The sequence below is a fragment of the Narcine bancroftii genome, chromosome 1 (assembly GCF_036971445.1).
Source record: "Narcine bancroftii isolate sNarBan1 chromosome 1, sNarBan1.hap1, whole genome shotgun sequence".
Lineage (NCBI taxonomy): Eukaryota > Metazoa > Chordata > Chondrichthyes > Torpediniformes > Narcinidae > Narcine > Narcine bancroftii.
In genome coordinates this window covers 191,888,672-191,907,845 of record NC_091469.1, presented here as the reverse complement: position 1 = coordinate 191,907,845, position 19,174 = coordinate 191,888,672, and the positions used below count along the sequence as shown (strand labels likewise).

The window sequence follows — 19,174 nt, the reverse complement described above, 5'->3', positions numbered from 1 at the left end:
TTCGATGTAAAAAAGAAATGGGAACAACAATTCAACCAATCTGGACATGTGAGAAAGTAGAAAAATTTTGGGAAGATCTAAATCAGATATTAAATAAAATAACAGAAAACAATATACCAAAGAATCCAGAGATCTTCCTCCTAAGTAACATAAAAAAACAAAGAATTTGGAATTGATTTGGAGGATGCACAAAAAAGATTTGTAAAGATAGCTCTAGCCATAGCAAAAAAATGTATTATGTCAACCTGGAAATTGGAAGATAATTTGAAAATACAACAATGGTATATAGAAATGAATAAATATATTCCATTAGAAAAAATAACATATAGTTTAAGAAATAATATTGAAATATTTGAACAAATATGGGAGCCTTACATGAAACATAATAGCGAAAACCTACCGGGGACAATCACTACCTAAATTAACGGAAGGAGAAGGAAATGAAAAGAATGGACTCAGTGGAATTTCTTGTGTATTTTTATTGAATGACAACATTGTTTGACTGGTTTAATGTATCCTAGATTTTGTACTTTAAATGGACGGGAGGGGGGAGGTAGGGAGGGTGGGATGGGAGGAGTGGGGGGGGAGAAAATGGCACTGTATGTGTGAAAAGTGTGTATCATGGTTAATGTGATTTATGGTGTGAAAAATAAAAAATTTAAAAAAACAAAAAAATTATATGGGTAAATTCATATCTAACCTCTCAGAAAAGACAGCTCCATTGAGACTAACAGAAAAGAACATTGAATGGGAGTGGGATCATGACATGAAAAGTCATGGAGGGAACAAAGAAACTGCTCACAGAGGAACCAGTTCTGACGTTTTACGACCCAGTGAGACCCATCAACATATCATCAGACACATCACATAGTGGGCTCGGTGCAGTTCTTCTGCAAAAATATGATGACTGGTAACCCAATGCATATGCATCACGTTCAATGACAGATGCGGAGAAGCGATACGTTCAAACTGAAAAGGAGCTGCTCAGCATCACATACACCTGTGAAAGTTTGTGTCAGGACAAGCAATCAGTGCAGAGACTGACCATAGGCCCTTGATTGCATTGTTCCAAAAGCCATTAAATGAATGTTCACTTAGAATACAAAGAAAACATTTTAGTTAAAAGTAAGCTACTTTTGTTTCAAGAAAGGGACATGTCATGATAGTGATCATGGTTGCAATGCAACTAGCAATGTCTTAAGGATTATAGCTCCCATTTGATTATACTTGGCTGCCAGCAGGGGCTGACACAGAGCAGAAGACTAAAGCATGCAAGATCTGTAATAGAGGCTTCCAGCCTCATGGCATAGTGCTGTTCACAACACCTTTAAAGTAAAGAACCTTTTCCTTCATCCATGTACTGTCTAAAAACTCACACATACAAGATGAAACCCTCCCCTCCTCCAACCGGAATATCTAATTCCTTACCATCATTGATGAATACTCCCGTTTGCCCTTCGCCATACCATGCCCAGACATGACCATGACCAAGGCCCTCCGGAATATCTCCATGCTCTTTGGGTACCCCGGCTTCATCCACAGTGACTGTGGTACATCTTTCATGAGTGATGAGCTGCAGCAGTACCTGCTAGCAAGGAGCATCACCATGAGCAGGACCACCAGCTACAATCCTAGGAGAAACGGCCAAATAGAAAGGGAAAACACCACAGTATGGAAGACCATCCTCCTGGCACTGAGGTCATAGGGCCTCCCTGTCTCCCAATGGCAAGAAGGCCTTCCAGACCTACTCCACTCCATCCAGTCACTTTTATGTATGCCCACCAACAACACTCCTCATGAACGGATGTTTGCTTTCCCGAGAAAGTCTGCGTCTTGCTTATCTCCCCAGGACTGGTCCTGCTCCGGAAGCACATCAGGTAATCTAAGACTGACCTGCTGGTCGAGATGGTCCGCCTTCTCCACACAACCCCCCCAATATGCCTGCGTTGCCTTCCCTGACGGGTGCGAAGAAACAGTCTCTATCCAGGACCTTGCTCCATCGGGGGTCTTCCCAACCACCACTGATTTTAAACAGATACCCCCCTCCCACTTCAACCTTAAGGGTCCTGGAACCTGCAGCTGACCTCCCCCTACCCCTGGCCACTGTTGTTGCTAGTGATGTACCAGCTCCACTCTCCCCCACTGCTCCACCTCTCGACAAACTGTTAACAGGCCAACCTCACAAGCTGCTCAGGACGCTGCAGCAGTGCCCCAACCATTGCCACATCGCTCGCTGTTGCAGAGGAGACCCCATGATAGACTAAATCTGTGATTTGAATATATGTATAGTAGTTTCACTTCTTTTTATCTCACCCTGCAGGACTCTGCATGATTGGTTGCTGCCAGCTAGACATGCCCCCTGAGTCTGATCCTACCCATAGCCCCTTGCATGTTCCCCTTTCTCTTTGCTTCAATCAGCCTATGAGATTGATGGTAGTTCCTGTCTTTAGTTAATAAAAGCCTGATAGTTTCACAACATCAGCCTTTCGTGATTATTGATGGTACTTCAACAATATTGGTAAATTACACAGGTACATCCCATCCACAAGAAGGAAGCCAAATCCCACCCTCTTTGGTCTCCTCTCCATTATCAGCAAAGTGGTTGAAGTGATATTCAATGGGGCTACCAAACTACTATCGCTTGGCAACAACCTGCTCACAGATGTAGTGTGGGTTCTGCCAAAGTCACTTAGCTTCTGAACTCATTACTTAGTCAAACACAACAATAGAGCTGAACTCCAGAGTGAAGAGGCAGGACCCAAATGGAACCTCAACACAACTTTTCCAATGATTGTTCATATCCAAAGATTCATCCCACTCCGCCACACTCTCTTCACCTCTCTACTGTCAGGAAGATGATTCAGCAGTGTGAGATCACGCATGGTTCAAGGATATTTATTTCCCTGCCATAATGATAGCTTGGATAGAGTAAATGCAAACAGGTTAAGTAAGATAAAAACTAGAGGACATGGGTTAAAGCTGAAAGGGGAAAAGTTTAAAGGGAACATAATAGGGAACTTCATGCAGAGTGTGGTGGGATAATGGAATGAGCTGCCAGCTGAATTGGTAAATGCAGGCTCAATATTGGAATTTAAGAAAAATTTGGCATGTGCAGTACAACTCTGATTAATCTGAAACTGGATTCTCTGAAATCTTCATTTATTCAATTTTTTTTAAAAAAATCAGATAAATTAGGATATCCAAAACAAATCAGAAATCTTCAGTTATCCAAAACTTTTTCGGAGCCGAACTGACCTCACAGGTTGAAAAAAATTCACTCAACATGAAATTAGAATGATGATTGTCCTCATTTCAGGTATCTCCCTCCCCTCTCTCTTTTCATTTCTTTTTTACCTTCCCCCTATTGACTTTTCTCTCCAACTCTCTCTCTCTCTCTCAAATTGCACGCCACTGCCTCCCAGCTGCAAGCGATCGAAGACTCCCTTGACCCAGCGTCAGCAAAGAGAGCAGCTCCCCGGACAGAAGCAGGATCTCAAGCTCAGTGGCATTCCCTCGCCTCTCCTTCCCTCCCTCCCTCCTCAGCACACCGGAGCTTCTAACATCAGAACTTGGCCTACTAATGCACTCGGGATTCCTCGGTGTGCGTGTGCGGTAGGCTTTGGAGAAAATTCAAAGTCGGGACTCTGGTGTTGGGTGCTCCAGTGACCAGGGAGACAGGAGCCTGCCAACATGCCAGTGAACATTCCACCGGCCCAGGAAATGTCACTGGGGATCAGCAGCAGCAGTTGGGAGGTCCCGCTGATTGGCGGCAGCGTTGGGGATGTGTCAGGGATTGGTTGTGGCCAGCAATTTATTTTGGTGAGAATCCAACATTATCTTAATGCTTAGAAGGCCTTCCCTTGTTTGTTGTTGCTTAAACATCGATACAAGTAACTTGCTGTTGTTACTGGATGCTTTAAAAAAAATGACCAGCAATCCGAAAAAACATAGGCCCAGTCCTGACCATTTCAGTTAATCAGAGTTGTACTGTACATGGATGAGAGTGGAAATGGTTGGGCTATGGTCCAGGTGCGGGTCAGTGGGACTAGACAGAATAATAGACACAGCACAGATTAGAAGGCCTGAAGGGCCTATTTCTGTGCCAAAGTCTATGGTTATCAAACTCCTAGCTCAACATCAAATAGCTATGCTGCCTTTTCTCTGCATCAACTGATCTCTCTTAACTCTGCATTTTGGCTCTGCACCTTACTTGTTGGACTAACTCTTTGGCTTGGCTTCGCGGAAGAAGATTTATGGAGGGGTAAATTTCCACGTCAGCTGCAGGCTCGTTGGTGGCTGACAAGTCCGACGCGGGACAGGCAGACACGGTTGCAGGGGTTGGTTGGGGTTGGGTGTTGGGTTTTTCCTCCTTTGTCTTTTGTCAGTGAGGTGGGCTCTGCGGTCTTCTTCAAAGGAGGTTGCTGCCCGCCGAACTGTGAGGCGCCAAGATGCACGGTTTGAGGCGATATCAGCCTACTGGCGGTGGTCAATGTGGCAGGCACCAAGAGCTTTCTTTAGGCAGTCCTTGTACCTCTTCTTTGGTGCACCATACGACTAACTCCTCTGCTTGCAAAACAACATCTATTGCTGTATGTTGGTACATGTGAGAATAAATGAACTTTAAGACATTAAAGGAACTTTTGGACTTGAGTCAGCTTCACCTACATGTTCCTTCTACGCCTGTCCAATCTCTCTTCCTTCCATTTAAACTACCAACACCACTCCCAGCCCCTTTTTTTTTTTTTTTTTTTTTTTTTAATTTACTCCCAGCCCTTCTAAGGCAGACTCAGCTGAATGCGCTGAAAACTGACTGATGATTAATCATTTTGCTCATTCACCTGTCCGAAACATTGGCTTCTTGCCTTGGCCACCGTTAATAGGGGGCAATGATCGTCGATCCTGGGGGATGAAGGTGTCCCACTTCACTTTCTCTGGGCCTCCAAGCTCCCGGACTCTCTGCAAGCATCCCTCCAGATATTCGATTGGGTCCTCGGGCCGTTGGTACATCAGTCCTGTTAACATGCTCTGCAAGCAGAAGACAGAGGTAAACATCCTGCCATGTTCAACCAAAGCCAGAGACACATTTTAAACAGAAATAGATTAGATCTCATTCAAGTTCATTCTTCCACTTGAATCTCTCTAGCAGACTTTCCCTTTAGTGTTATCAGTAGAGTTACCCTCAGGGGCAACAGGCTACTGATCCTGAATGTTGCATTCCTTGACAGCATCATAAGGAGGTTTGGCCCATCACCCATATGCTAGCTCTTTGAAAAATCTTTGCAATTAACCCATGCTTTCCTCTTCCTTCATTTTTTTGGATTGTTGATGAATTGACTTCCAACACCTTCATACATAATGCAGTGCACAACCCATCAATGCTGCATAAACGTCATCTCCTGCCCTGGAACTCTAACACTTTGGTTAATTTGCAAATGGTCCCAACTTCACACAGATCAGATATCTTCCATGAACTGCTGACTCAGTTTAACTCTCATATTAGAATGACAACAGGAGGGAATTAAAACCTCATCAGCTTGCATCTACATGTTCTGGCTAATGTAACATAAGAAGAGGATGTTGGAGGAACTCAATAGGTCAGGTAGCATCTGTGAAGAAAGAATCATAATTAAGACTGCAGGTTGACAACTTTATGTTGCAAGTCATCAACTTGGTTTCCCTCTCTACGTTCTCCAGTTTTTATTTCATATCTGCAACATTTGCAGTGTTGGTTTTCAACTACTGTTGGGAGCAATACTTTGGCCTAATCATCTTCAAGGAATGAGGAAAGGTTTTTTTTTGTGTTTTGTTTTTTTTTTTTTAAACAGGTGGACCAATGATGTGAAAATGTTAACTGAACTGTCAGCTGACAGAATTATCACACATTGGGTTAGGGGTTGCAGAGATTGCTGACTGACAAATTTTAGAGCTTGCACACAGCAAGCCATTCTGCAAATCAACTGGGAGAAAGGCTTTGTACAATCAATGCCTTGTGCCATGAAACATCTCCACCCAAGCTTCATTAGCTCAGGATACTCTATTCAAGCACACCGTCTCTCCATAAGGCAAACCATGTCAATATCATAGACTAGCTGGGCCAAATAGCCTGCTTCCTTGCAATTCTGGGGAAGGACATTCATGTTTCTGTTGATTCAAACCCTTCCACCCTGCAAGGATGGCAAATTCTTACAATATTTCAGAATGGAGCTCCATCCCTATTTCACTCAAACCTTTCCACACTTGAACCACTAAATGAGCAAAGGGAACTGCTTCTGCTCAACACGATACTCACACCTCTGCTCTCCTCCATTCCTGCTAGACCTTTTGTCAGTGTGATGGTTGAAGAGAAGTCTTTGCATTTCAGTAGATTCATACATAATGAATTGTTTCATTATTCTTTATAGCAAGAAGAAACCTGCTCCCACAGAAAAGAGGGCATTCTCAGTCTTCAACCCTAATGCAAAGCATTGAACATGGAGATGCTCATTTAGAATTTTCATGTATACATCTGCATACATACAGCTGTCTGCATTGTGTAATTTAGTGTAAATTTATGAGCGTATTAAAATGTGTGTCAATTTGAGTATGTGTGCACTTTACAGCTCTGAGCAATGGAATCCACATTTGAAGCAGGATATGTGTGTCAATGTGTGCATAAAGAAATAGTTGTACATTTCAGTTCGATAAGTGTTGCGTTCTTTAATCGTCTCCAGCCTTAGTGATCTAAAGAGTGGAATGTTGCTGAGGACCCAATTTTAAAACCAGCAGTTGCTGTAACACAGTCATAATTAAGAAGCTAATTCATTGAAAGCTGAATTGGTCTGTGAGGAGTTAGTAGAGACAACTTTAAATGGGAAGTAAACCTTCAAGTGTTAGACTTACTCAGCGAAGGAAGTCACATTAGGAGCAGAAGAGTGGACATGTCAAATGCAGGCTGTCAAAAAGGCAAGGGGCAGGAGGAGAAGATTATACAAATGCTCTTTGTTCTATGGCAACGATGATGCCAAATTGAAATGTTGGACATACATTGGGTAAACCAAAAGGAGGTCTTGTTTTAAAAATTCTCAATGACTTGATTCAAAGTTGAAGGCTCAGTGGTCAAATATTCATTAACTTTTTGGTAAACTCACCTTATGTGTGCTGACAAAACAACAACAGCCACACAAATGATCAGGCGTAAGAACTATGTTGGTATTTTGACATCTCTTTTCTTGACCCAAAAATCTCAAGTAAAGTTCCAATATTCACTCAATTATTCAGCAATCCCAATGGACTGACATTTACCTCACCAGATGATGGAATTATACATTATTGTATATCAAGAAATATAAATTAAAGCAGAAATAGGCTGTTAATTAAAAAAATTCCAATGTCCTAGAAGATCCGAGTGCTGGTTAGTCTGAGACTGTGTTAAAAGTTTGTCCCATCCTGTCCAGATTACTCAAGCAATTCATTCTGAAGCTCAAACATTATGTCTGTTGAGGCTGGGAAGAGCAATCATTGGTAGGAAACAGCTCAATGAATCAGACAATTGTCAGAGGCTATTCACAACATTAAGCCCACGCTGACCTCTTGCTGACTAATCCCACCAGTTCCATTCTTCCGCTCTCTCTCTATGTGGCTGGAAGTTATTTAGGTGTTTGGAAAGCCCTGATTGATTCTGATACCACAGTGAAATTCAGATCAGAACTACTCTTGGTTCAGAATCATTTCCCTCTTTACTCCATTGAATCCCCTGCTCAAAAATGTTATATCTGTGGACAGTGAGTGATTTCTAAACCATCTGTTAATTGGAACAGCTTCCCTATCTTGTCTGAACTCCCAAAAATCTTACACAACTCTGTTTTTAATCTCCAAATTTCTTCCACAATCAACAGTTCCAGCTGCTTGAAATTAACTTAAAAATTAAATCCTGATATCCCTGAATTAGTTTAAGTTAATCTCTTGTTACTCTTCCTTGCAGCTTCACATTCATGGCTGGACACAATATTCCCATTGTGGTCAAATCAGAGCTTTATGCAGCTTCAACACAGCTTGCTTTCTTTTGTACTGTCTGTTTCCCCAGGCTTATTAATCACTGACTCAACATGCTCTGCCGCTTTGAAAACCCTAAGCACATATCCACCCAGGTCTGCTCTTCTTGCATGCACTTCAGAACTGTGCCTTGTGGACACTTTTTATTCTTTATGTATCACTTCTCTGTACACACTAAATGGGAGGATGTGGAGACATGAGAACTTTGAGGAGTGTGTCCACCGACTCTTACAGGTATCGAGGCAGGTTCGTGAAATGCCTCAAAAGACAAACGGAATGCTTTCTTTAATTTGCAGATGCAAAGAATATTTGAGCAGAAAAATTACTGGAACCGTATTCAATGATAGATAGTTCTACAAACAGCAGATCAAAAATTGCTGGAGGAACTCAGCAACTTCAAGTCAACATTTCGAATGGGAACACTTTATTCTTCAGACCTGTAGAACAGTTCTGGTCATCACATTGCAAGAGACTGCACTGGAAATGAGCTGAGGAGATACAGTACAAGAGGATGTTGTCAGGACTGGATAACTGTCACCATGAGGAATGATTGGATGGGCTGACATTGCTACCTTTACAATTTTAAAAAAGGCAAAGGGATCATTTAGTTGCAATTCCTAAAAGTTTCTCAGGCACAGAGAGAGCAAATAGGAACTTCCCTGCTCCCTCAAAAGAGGAGGTGGCATAGATTAAAAATGGGTAGAAGGATTGGACAAAAGATGACGAGAAAGCTTTTCGTCCAGAAGGTAATTGAACGTGGAAATACATCTTCTGGGAGGGTGGTAGATATATAAATCCTCAGCTAAAAAGTACCTGGGTGCAGATCTATAGTGCTAGAAGGTGGAATTAGGCTGGATTGTTTTTCCAATACAAGATGGGCTGAATGGCATTTCTGTGATATAATTTCATTTTAGGATTCCAATGCTACCTTGCAACTATCAGTGCACATCTTGTGTGCAGAAGGATTTAATTCCCACGCCTGTTAGAACAAGGATAGCAAAAGCACTACCATTTCTGTTACAAGCTACTTCATTAACGAGAACTGAAAATTGCCGGAGACTGCATATAAGAGACTGCAGAAGCTGTAATGTGGAGCAACAAACGAGCTGCTAGAGGAAGTCAGTGGGCTGAGCAGCTGTACTGCTCAAAGAATAGTCAAAGTTTCAGGCTGGAACCCTTCATCAAGATTGCTTAACATTGGACAGTAATAATTCTGTCTATCAAAGCGTGAGGTTTTGCAGACCTGCCCTCTAAATGGCCACTAACTATGATCACCTTTCCCATGACTAGACGAGGTGCTATCCATTAGCTTGGAGAGCAACATACCCATTGTGAGCTCAGTCCAACAAATGTACAACACTGTGGGAGTGCTGCACAGTCAGAGGAGCTGCTTTTTGGTCACCAACTTGAACTATTTGCTCTTTTGGGGGTCAGTAAAATATCCCAGGATACTTTTTTCAAAGCGGAGTAGGAAAGTTGATCTTTTGAATAATGTTTATCCTCAACCAACAATCAGGTGAGTGAGACCTCCTCATGGGAGTTACACAGAGTTATGCAGCACAGAAATTTGGCCCTGACTCCACCGAGTCCAGGACAACCATCAAACACAGGTGTACACTCATCTACACAAACCCATCTCACTCTCCTCACATTCCTAACAAGTCCTCATTTCGCCCACAGATCAGTGACATTTTATAGTGGCTGTAAGAAATAGGAGCAGGAATCGGCCATCTGGCCTATGGTATCTGCTCCACCATTCAAAAGGATCACAGCCATTCTGCCCATGGACACATCTTCACCGTGGATCAGGCAAAAGAACTATGTTGATATTTTGACATTTTTTTTCTTGAACCAAAAATCTCAAGTAAAGTTCCAATATTCACTCTCCAATTATTCAGCAATCCCAATGGACTGACATCTACCTCACCAGATGATGGAATATACATTATTGTATATTAAGAAATATAAATTAAAGCAGAAATGGGCTGTTAATTTTAAAAATTCCAATGTCCTAGAACACACGTCAAACTCTGGCCCGCGGGCCAAATTTGGCCCACGATATAATTATATTTGGCCCGCAAGATCATTTCAAAAAATGCATTAGAGGTGGCCCGCTGGCCGCCGCGCCAGTATAGCGCATGCACATTAATACAACAAATCCCAGAATGCATTGGCGTCAGCCCGCTAATCGCTCCCACCTCCTCTGTTTACGTTGCAGGGTCTCACCGTGGACTCTAGTTTTGGGGCCTGGCCAGTGTCAGGGGAAGCCAAGGCCGGGTGTCAGGGGAAGCCAAGGTCACTTCCCAGCGCCCGGAACCAGAGGCCTCGGGCCTGACCTCGCCAGGACCGTTGCCCACTCCCCCTCCCTGCCGCAGGCCGACCCGCGACTCACGGTGACGGGGCCGCTGATCCACCGAGATGCCGCCCTGCAGCGAGAGCCGATGCCCCCGCACTGTCGTTGTCCAACCCGATCGCCCGCAACCACCGCCCTCCCGCACACAGGCCTTAGTAAGTATTATGAACTTTAATCTCAGGATAAAACGATCTTCCAATAGTTTCATGTCACAGTGATAAATATATTCCTGGTTAAAAATGGTCCTGCACCTGGATACAAGCTTATTAGGCAGAAAACTTGAAAAGTGTGTAAATCAAAGGATATCTGTACCAATGGAAAAAGGGCATGGCAAATAACCCTGCTAGAGTTCATGCCCACAATCAGTCACCCATTTGATTGTTTCAGGAATCATGTTATTCTCCCACATTCTCAATAGCCCTCAGATTTTACTATTCGACAGCACACTAGCAACATTTGACAAATCCTCTATAGAGAAATATTATTTATTGAATATTTTATTTCTCATTTGTTAATGCTTCTGGAAAGAGTTTATCCAAAACTATTATTAAACATTTATTTTAATAATAAAAAGTTTAACATTACATATGTGGAAAGAAGAGAAAACATGCAGATGTTGTTGAAAATTTTCAATAAATATTTAGTTCGGCCCTTGACTTAGTTCAAGTTTTTAATTTTGGCCCTCGGTGAATTTGAGTTTGACACCCCTGTCCTAGAAGATCCGAGTGCTGGTTAATCTGAGACTGTGTTAAAAGTTTGTCCCATCCTGTCCAGATTACTCAAGCAATTCATTCTGAAGCTCAAACATTAAGTCTGTTGAGGCTGGGAAGAGCAATCATTGGTAGGAAACAGCTCAATGAATCAGACAATTGTGCCCATGGACACATCTTCAGCACGGCCTGTTCCCCACAGTTAGTTCAACACTATTACAGAGCCAATGACCCAGGTTTGAATTTGATGCTGTCAGTAAGGAGTTTGTACATTCTCCCCGTGTCTGCATGGGTTTCATCCAGACGCTCCGGTTTCCTCCCACCGTTCATAAAATACGGGTTCTATGTTAATTAGAGTATTGTGGCCAGAAAGGCCTGTTCCTGTGCTGTATGTTTAAATTAAATTAAAAAAAACCTCAACTTGCCCATTATTCAAAAATCTATCCAAGCAGGTTTTAAATGCATTGAATGAGGCAGCCTCAACTGCTTCACTGGGCAGACAATTCCAATGGTCACTTGGGATGTGTGAGGAAACTGAACATCTGGGAAAAATGTGTGCACTCACAAGGAGAGTGCATGAATTCCACAAGGACAGGCTGGATGTCAGGGTTCAAATGGTGTTGGTGGAGCTCTGAGCAGCACCACTGCCATCCAGACTGCTCTCCTCGAGCAGTGACCACTCCTCACCTTAATTAAAATCCATTGAGTGAGGTAGACAAGGAGGCTTAAAATGCAATTTGATCATTCTTTGATTGCTTAGCACTCTACATTTTTAATAAACAGAATGGTCATTTTTATTATTTGAGGGTTCTTAACATGCACTGTTGAAATATATAGGCTTACGACAAGAAAGCCTTCAACAAGAGTGAAATGCAAAAGAAGAAGGTCATAAGTAAAGGCTGTGATTGAAATAATCAATTTTTTTTCATCAAAAATGGTGTTTCAAAGATTTACTTATGATTCAAAGCACTCTGTCAACTTGCAATTAAACCCCTAAAGTTTTGATGGCTGGAGTTTTTGTCCTTGCACTGGTATTTTGTGGCTTTCAGTGATGCTAAATATTATTCAGCTTTAAATGGAAGGGTGGAAGAAGCTTCACTGTGCCTTGGTAGCCTTTGTTCCCAATTATCACCAGCTTTCCCCTAAATGACTCACTTTCCTCCATCTCATCCTCCTTCACTTCTCTTGCCTCTCTCTCTTCCTTTATCTGGTACCTGCCAATCAACTGCCTCCATCTCCCAACCACCTCACCCTTTTGATCTGTTCATCATTCTTCACTCCTCCCTGGTTCACAAATCCTCTATGACCCATCGAACCCCTCGCACCTGGTTCTCGTTATACTGGCTATCTTGCCTCTGCACTTTCATTCTTGATGAAGAGTTCTGACCGGAAATAACCACTTTTTTTCTCCTACTGATGCAGTTCCACCAGCAGATCATCTTTTGCTCCCAATTCCGCCATCTCCAATCTCTGGAGTCAACCAGACTTCTGGCTGGTGTTCCCCTCTCATTCACTGCACTAATAGAACAATGATTTATGCATATGACTGTTAGACTCACCCTTACATAATTACAGCCTCTTCACTGCCCTGTTTATGCAACCAGGAGACATTTGGAAGGTTCTTCTCTAATTCAAATATTTCATTCTTGAATGACTGCCAAAGAAACAGGAAAATTCTCATTCTATTGGCCTTGATATATAAAGATACCAACGAGAGAGGATGAAGTACTTGATTTGCTATTAGAGAACAAGACAGATCAGGTGACAGATGTATGTCTAGGCAAACATTTTGGGTCCAGTGACCATAATGTCATTAGCTTCAAGTTAATTTTGGAAAAAGATAAGTCTGGCCCTCATGTTGGGATTCTTAATTGGATGAAGGCAAATTTTGTGGAAATGAGAAAGGAGCGAGGAAGAGTGGATTGGGATATTTCTGGCAAGGATGTGTTCAGTAAGTGGAAGGCCTTCAAAGGTGAAATTTTGCGAGTGCAGAGTTTGCATGTTCCTGTTAGGATTAAAGCCAAAAGTTAACAGACATAGGGAACCCTGGTTTTCAAAGGATATTGGCGATCCGGTTCAGAAGAGGAAGGTGCATAGCAAGTATTGGCAACAAGGAGTTAATGAGGTACTAGAAGAGAACAGAAAATGCTCAAGAAGGGAATTAGGATGGCAAAAAGACACGAGGCTGCTTTGACAGATCTTCTTCTTTGGCTTGGCTTCGCGGACGAAGATTTATGGAGGGGGTAAATGACCACGTAAGCTGCAAGCTCGTTTGTGGCTGACAAGTCCAATGCGGGACAGGCAGACACGGTTGCAGCGGTTGCAGGGGAAAATTGGTTGGTTGGAGTTGGGTGTTGGGTTTTTCCTCCTTTGCCTTTTGTCAGTGAGGTGGGCTCTGCAGTCTTCTTCAATGGAGGTTGCTGCCCACCAAACTGTGAGGCGCCAAGATGCACGGTTTGAGGCGATATCAGCCCACTGGCGGTGATCAATGTGGAAGGCACCAAGAGATTTCTTTAGGCAGTCCTTGTACCTTTTCTTTGGTGCACCTCTGTCACGGTGGCCAGTGGAGAGCTCGCCATATAACACAATCTTGGGAAGGCGATGGTCCTCCATTCTGGAGACGTGACCCACCCAGCGCAGCTGGATCTTCAGCAGCATGGACTCGATGCTGTCGACCTCTGCCATCTCGAGTACTTCGACGTTAGGGATGAAAGTGCTCCAATGAATGTTGAGGATGGAGCGGAGACAACGCTGGTGGAAGCATTCTAGGAGCCGTAGGTGATGCCGGTAGAGGACCCATGATTCGGAGCCGAACAGGAGTGTGGGTATGACAACGGCTCTGTATACGCTTATCTTTGTGAGGTTTTTCAGTTGGTTGTTTTTCCAGACTCTTTTGTGTAGTCTTCCAAAGGCGCTATTTGCCTTGGCGAGTCTGTTGTCTATCTCGTTGTCGATCCTTGCATCTGATGAAATGGTGCAGCCGAGATAGGTAAACTGGTTGACCGTTTTGAGTTTTGTGTGCCCGATGGAGATGTGGGGGGGCTGGTAGTCATGGTGGGGGGGCTGGTAGTCATGGTGGGGGGGCTGGTAGTCATGGTGGGGGGCTGGTAGTCATGGTGGGGGGCTGGTAGTCATGGTGGGGGGCTGGTAGTCATGGTGGGGGGCTGGTAGTCATGGTGGGGGGCTGGTAGTCATGGTGGGGAGCTGGCTGATGGAGGACCTCAGTTTTCTTCAGGCTGACTTCCAGGCCAAACATTTTGGCAGTTTCCTCAAAACAGGACGTCAAGCGCTAAAGAGCTGGCTCTGAATGGGCAACTAAAGCGGCATTGTCTGCAAAGAGTAGTTCACGGACAAGTTGCGCTTGTGTCTTGGTGTGAGCTTGCAGGCGCCTCAGATTGAAGAGACTGCCATCCGTGCGGTACCGGATGTAAACAGCGTCTTCATTGTTGAGGTCTTTCATGGCTTGGTTCAGCATCATGCTGAAGAAGATTGAAAAGAGGGCCGGGGCCCCGATCCGGGCAGAGAGTGGGAGACGGCGGCCCCAGTCCGGGCACAGGGAGAGCAGCGGCGGCCCCGGCCCCGGTCCAGGCTGAGGGTAGGCGGTGGCGGCCCCAATCCGGGCAGGAGCAAGGGGGAGGCGGCGGCCCCGGCCTCGGTCGAGTGAGGCTGGCGGAGGCCCCAGTCTGGGCAGAGAGTTGGAGGCGACGGCCCCAGTCAGGGCACAGAGAGAGCAGCGGCGGCCCCTACCCGGTCCGGGCTGAGGGTAGGCGGTGGCGGCCGCAATCTGGGCAGGAGCAAGGGGGAGGCAGCGGCCCCGGCCTCGGTCGAGTGAGGCAGGCGGAGGCCCTGGTCTGGGAAGAGAGTTGGAGGCGGAGGCCCCAGTCTGGGCAGAGAGTTGGAGGTGGCGGCCCCAGTCAGGGCACAGGGAGAGCAGCGGCGGGCCCGGCCCCAGTCCGGGTTGAGGGTAGGCTGCGGCGGCCCCAATCCGGGCAGGAGCAAGGGGGAGGCGGCGGCCCCGGCCTCGGTCGAGTGAGGCAGGCGGAGGCCCCAATCCGGGCAGAGAGTTGGAGGCGGCGGCCCTAGTCAGGGCACAGGGAGAGCAGCGGCGGCCTCGGCCCCGGTCCGGGCAGTATGGACCGACCTAAGAGGGGAGGCAGACCCCTCCAGCCCGGGTAAGAAACCTGCATAGGAGAAGGCCACTCCGATATAAAACCTACGACCCAAGGACCTCGCTGCCACGTCCCAGCTTGCTTGGCCACGGCACACGAACCATGGGTGTAAAGGGTGGGGCCAGTACTGCGTGCACTGCACTCCACCTAAAAGCTCCTTTGCGCAAGCCCGAGGACAGGTCCACGCCCTCCCCCTCCACGCCCTCCCCCTCCACGCCCTCCCCCTCCACGCCCTCCCCCTCCACGCCCTCCCCCTCCACGCCCTCCCCCTCCACGCCCTCCCCCTCCACGCCCTCCCCCTCCACGCCCTCCCCCTCCACGCCCTCCCCCTCCACGCCCTCCCCCTCCACGCCCTCCCCCTCCACGCCCTCCCCCTCCACGCCCTCCCCCTCCACGCCCTCCCCCTCCACGCCCTCCCCCTCCACGCCCTCCCCCTCCACGCCCTCCCCCTCCACGCCCTCCCCCTCCACGCCCTCCCCCTCCACGCCCTCCCCCTCCACGCCCTCCCCCTCCACGCCCTCCCCCTCCACGCCCTCCCCCTCCACGCCCTCCCCCTCCACGCCCTCCCCCTCCACGCCCTCCCCCTCCACGCCCTCCCCCTCCACGCCCTCCCCCTCCACGCCCTCCCCCTCCACGCCCTCCCCCTCCACGCCCTCCCCCTCCACGCCCTCCCCCTCCACGCCCTCCCCCTCCACGCCCTCCCCCTCCACGCCCTCCCCCTCCACGCCCTCCCCCTCCACGCCCTCCCCCTCCACGCCCTCCCCCTCCACGCCCTCCCCCTCCACGCCCTCCCCCTAACTACAAGAAAAATATCAGTAAGTTGGAAAGAGTGTAGAGAATATTTACTAGGATGTTGCCAGGTCTTTAGGAGTTGTGTTTCAGGGAAACAGGACTTTATTCCTTGGAGCAAAGAAGAATGAGTGAAAATTTGATAGAGGTTCACAAGATTATAAGAGGTACAGACAGAGTGGATGTGCATAGGCTTTTTCCCACAAATTGGGGGAGATATTAAATGAGGTTGTGGCGGCTCGCTGTTAAGCGGGTGCTCACTGGCTCCCTCAAACTATCCAGGCACCAGAGTGCCGTTCGGATGGTGCACGTCGACGCCTTTGGGGACAGGTCTCCGATTGAACTAATGGACGAGATGCTCACACTCATGGGCAATCACACCAACTGCCCACTTTTTGAGAGCATCTTTCTCGACCATCTGCCTGAGGACATCCGGCCGCTACTGGCCCAAGAAAGCTTTGCTGACCCAAGGAAGGTTGCTCAAAAGGCTCAAGAACTATGGCTCGAGCCATTCCTGGAGGGCTCAGCAGGTTGCTAGTCACAGACATGACCACTCCAAGCCTTCCTCTAGCGTTGCGGTAGAACACCCGATCCCTACAGAGGCCACAAAGAGCATAACCAGAGGCAAGGCATCTGCTCCGGGCCTCTGCTTCTACCACTAGCGCTGGGGAGCCAAGGCTCAGAAGTGTTATCAGCCCTGCTCGTTCCAGGGAAACAAGCAGGCCGGCTGCTGTTAATGGCTGCGGCAGCTGGCCAGAGGCACAGCCTTCTCTACCTGCTGGACTCAGGCAGCGGCCGACGTTTCCTCGTTGACACTGGGGCCCAGATCAGCATCATTCCGCCCACGGCCATCGTCCAGGAATAGGCCTCAAGGACCTCCCCTCCATGTGGCCAACGCAACGGCAATCCAGACGAATGGAGACAAGACTGTCCACTTCCAGATCGGCCGGCAAAAGTTCTCATGGAGGTTCACCATCTCATCCCTTCTGACCGCCATCTTGGGTGCCGACTTCCTCCTCACCCACAGGCTCCTAGTTGACATTCGGGGTAGGCACCTGGTAGATGCACGTACCTTCCAGGCCATTCGCCTTAACGCCTCCCACACAGAACAGCTGCAGATGGCCACGATCAGCAAGCCCAAGTACGAGTTCCAGCATATCCTGGACGAGTTTCCGGCCCTCCTCAAGCCACACTTCTCCGCTGCCTCACCATGCCATGGGGTGTTCCATCACATTTCTACCCAAGGCCCACCGGTCCACGCCAAAGCACACTGGCTCCCTCCGGCTCGCTGTTAGGCAGGTGAACCAGCCAGGGCAGCCAGCCAAAATGGCACCGTTGGGGGTTTCCCTTTCGACCTCGGCACCAGGCTCAGAAGCCCACGCTTGGGGACCCACGTGACGCCCTGGTGGATGTCAGTGCCCCCACCGCGGTTCTCAGCCAGGTCCGGACTGGGAGTATAAGGCCAGCCAGGTAGCCTGCAATAAATCAGTTCTGCTCATTGAGCTCAACCCGTCTGGTTGTGTGTTATTTCAGTTAGTAGTGTAGCTGCCACTACAATTGGTGAACCAGATAGGTTCAAACGCCTTTGAACCCAACATGAGCAACCCTTCGGTCAGTGCTATAGACGTCAAGCTCCCTGACTTCTGGGCGCAGGAGCTGGAGACCTGATTCAGCCACACAGAGGCTCAGTTTCACCTCCGCCAGGTTCCCTCAGACACGACCAGGTTCTACTATGTGGTCGCCGCCCTGGACCAGGCCACCGCCAAACATGTTCAACACCCACCCGCGGAAGAATCTGTTTTAGTTACTGAATTAACCTTCCTGTAATCTGTGCAGAACCTAACAGTTCCATCTGGTTTCGGTACCAGAATACAAGGAGAACTCCAATCGGAGTTCAAAGGTCTAATAATAGCATTTGTCAACATATATTCTACCCCCTGATCCACGATTTTACTCTTCTGAGTGTTTATTCTATTTGGGTGCTGTTTTATGGAATTTGCTTTTCCTACATCTACATCATAGTAAATCATTGATGTCCTTTTTGGAACATCAGGGAACAAATTTGTGTATTTCAAAAGTAATTATTTCAACTGCATCTGCTCAAGATAGTGTAACTTCTCCCAAATTTTCCAAACCCAAATTTTCCAAAATTGCTGAGTTAGACAGGTGCACATGAACCATGGTTTCTTTAAGATTACCCTCACAAGATTCTGTTTCCACAATCTTATGATCCATAACTTCCTCAAGCCTGTCAACAACTAACACCTCAGATACAGATTGTTCTCCACTACCTTTATTCTCATAATAAGGTTTCAACATATTTATGTGACAAACCTGAGTTTTATTCCTTCGATCTGGAGTGTTAACAACATAGTTAATATCATTCAGTTTTGATTTAACTACATCCGTTCCAGAAAATCTAGCTCTCAAAGGATAATCATGTGTTGGAAACAAAATAAAAATGTTACTTCCTGTCTTAAAATTCCTCACTTGAGCTTTCCTGTCACATAAACACTTCATTTTACCCTGAGTCATTTCTAAATTCTCTTGAGCCAAAGTCCACACTTTTTGTAACTTATCCTTAAATTTAGAAACATAATCCAGCAAATTCAACTGCATATCCTCATTAATCCACTGTTTTTTTTTAAATCAATATTAAAGGTCCTCTAACTTGATGTCCAAACACAATTTCAAGAGGGCTGAAGCCTAATGACTCCTGCACGGCCTCCCTTGCTGTAAATAACAATAAATGAATACCTTCAACCCAATCTTTTCCATTCTCCAGAAAATAAATCCTCATCATATTTTGAAGAGTAGAATGAAATCTTTCCAAAGTTCTCTGAGTTTCAGGATGATACGCAAATGAAGTGATCTGTTTTATTCCCAACTCATAAACCAACTGCTGAAACAACCCAGACATAAAGTTAGATCCTTGATCACTCTCGGTAATCCAAAAACTGAAAAAATCTTTCCAGAGCCTTTACCACCATTTTGGCTTTAATATTTCTTAATGGTATAGCTTCTGGAAATCCTGATGCTGTACACATAATTGTTAATAAGTATTGATTCCCAGACTTAGTTTTCAGCAGTGAAAGGTTCCCCAACAACAGGAATAGGTTGCA

The 19,174-nt window shown here is 46.3% G+C and overlaps 1 protein-coding gene across 3 annotated transcripts in view; it reads right to left on the bottom strand.

The window, feature by feature from the left end:
• The window catches only part of LOC138736414 (adenylate kinase isoenzyme 1-like), a 183,595-nt gene that overhangs the window by 161,054 nt on the left and 3,367 nt on the right, over window positions 1–19,174 (bottom strand). For all 3 annotated transcript variants that reach the window (XR_011340277.1, XM_069885923.1, XM_069885930.1), the window contains exon 2: window positions 4,839–5,025. Coding sequence is in view for 2 of the 3 variants with exons in the window: in XM_069885923.1 (XP_069742024.1) it covers window positions 4,839–5,025 (187 nt within the window). In the remaining variant the exon portion in view is untranslated. The remainder of the gene's footprint in view (window positions 1–4,838; window positions 5,026–19,174) is intronic.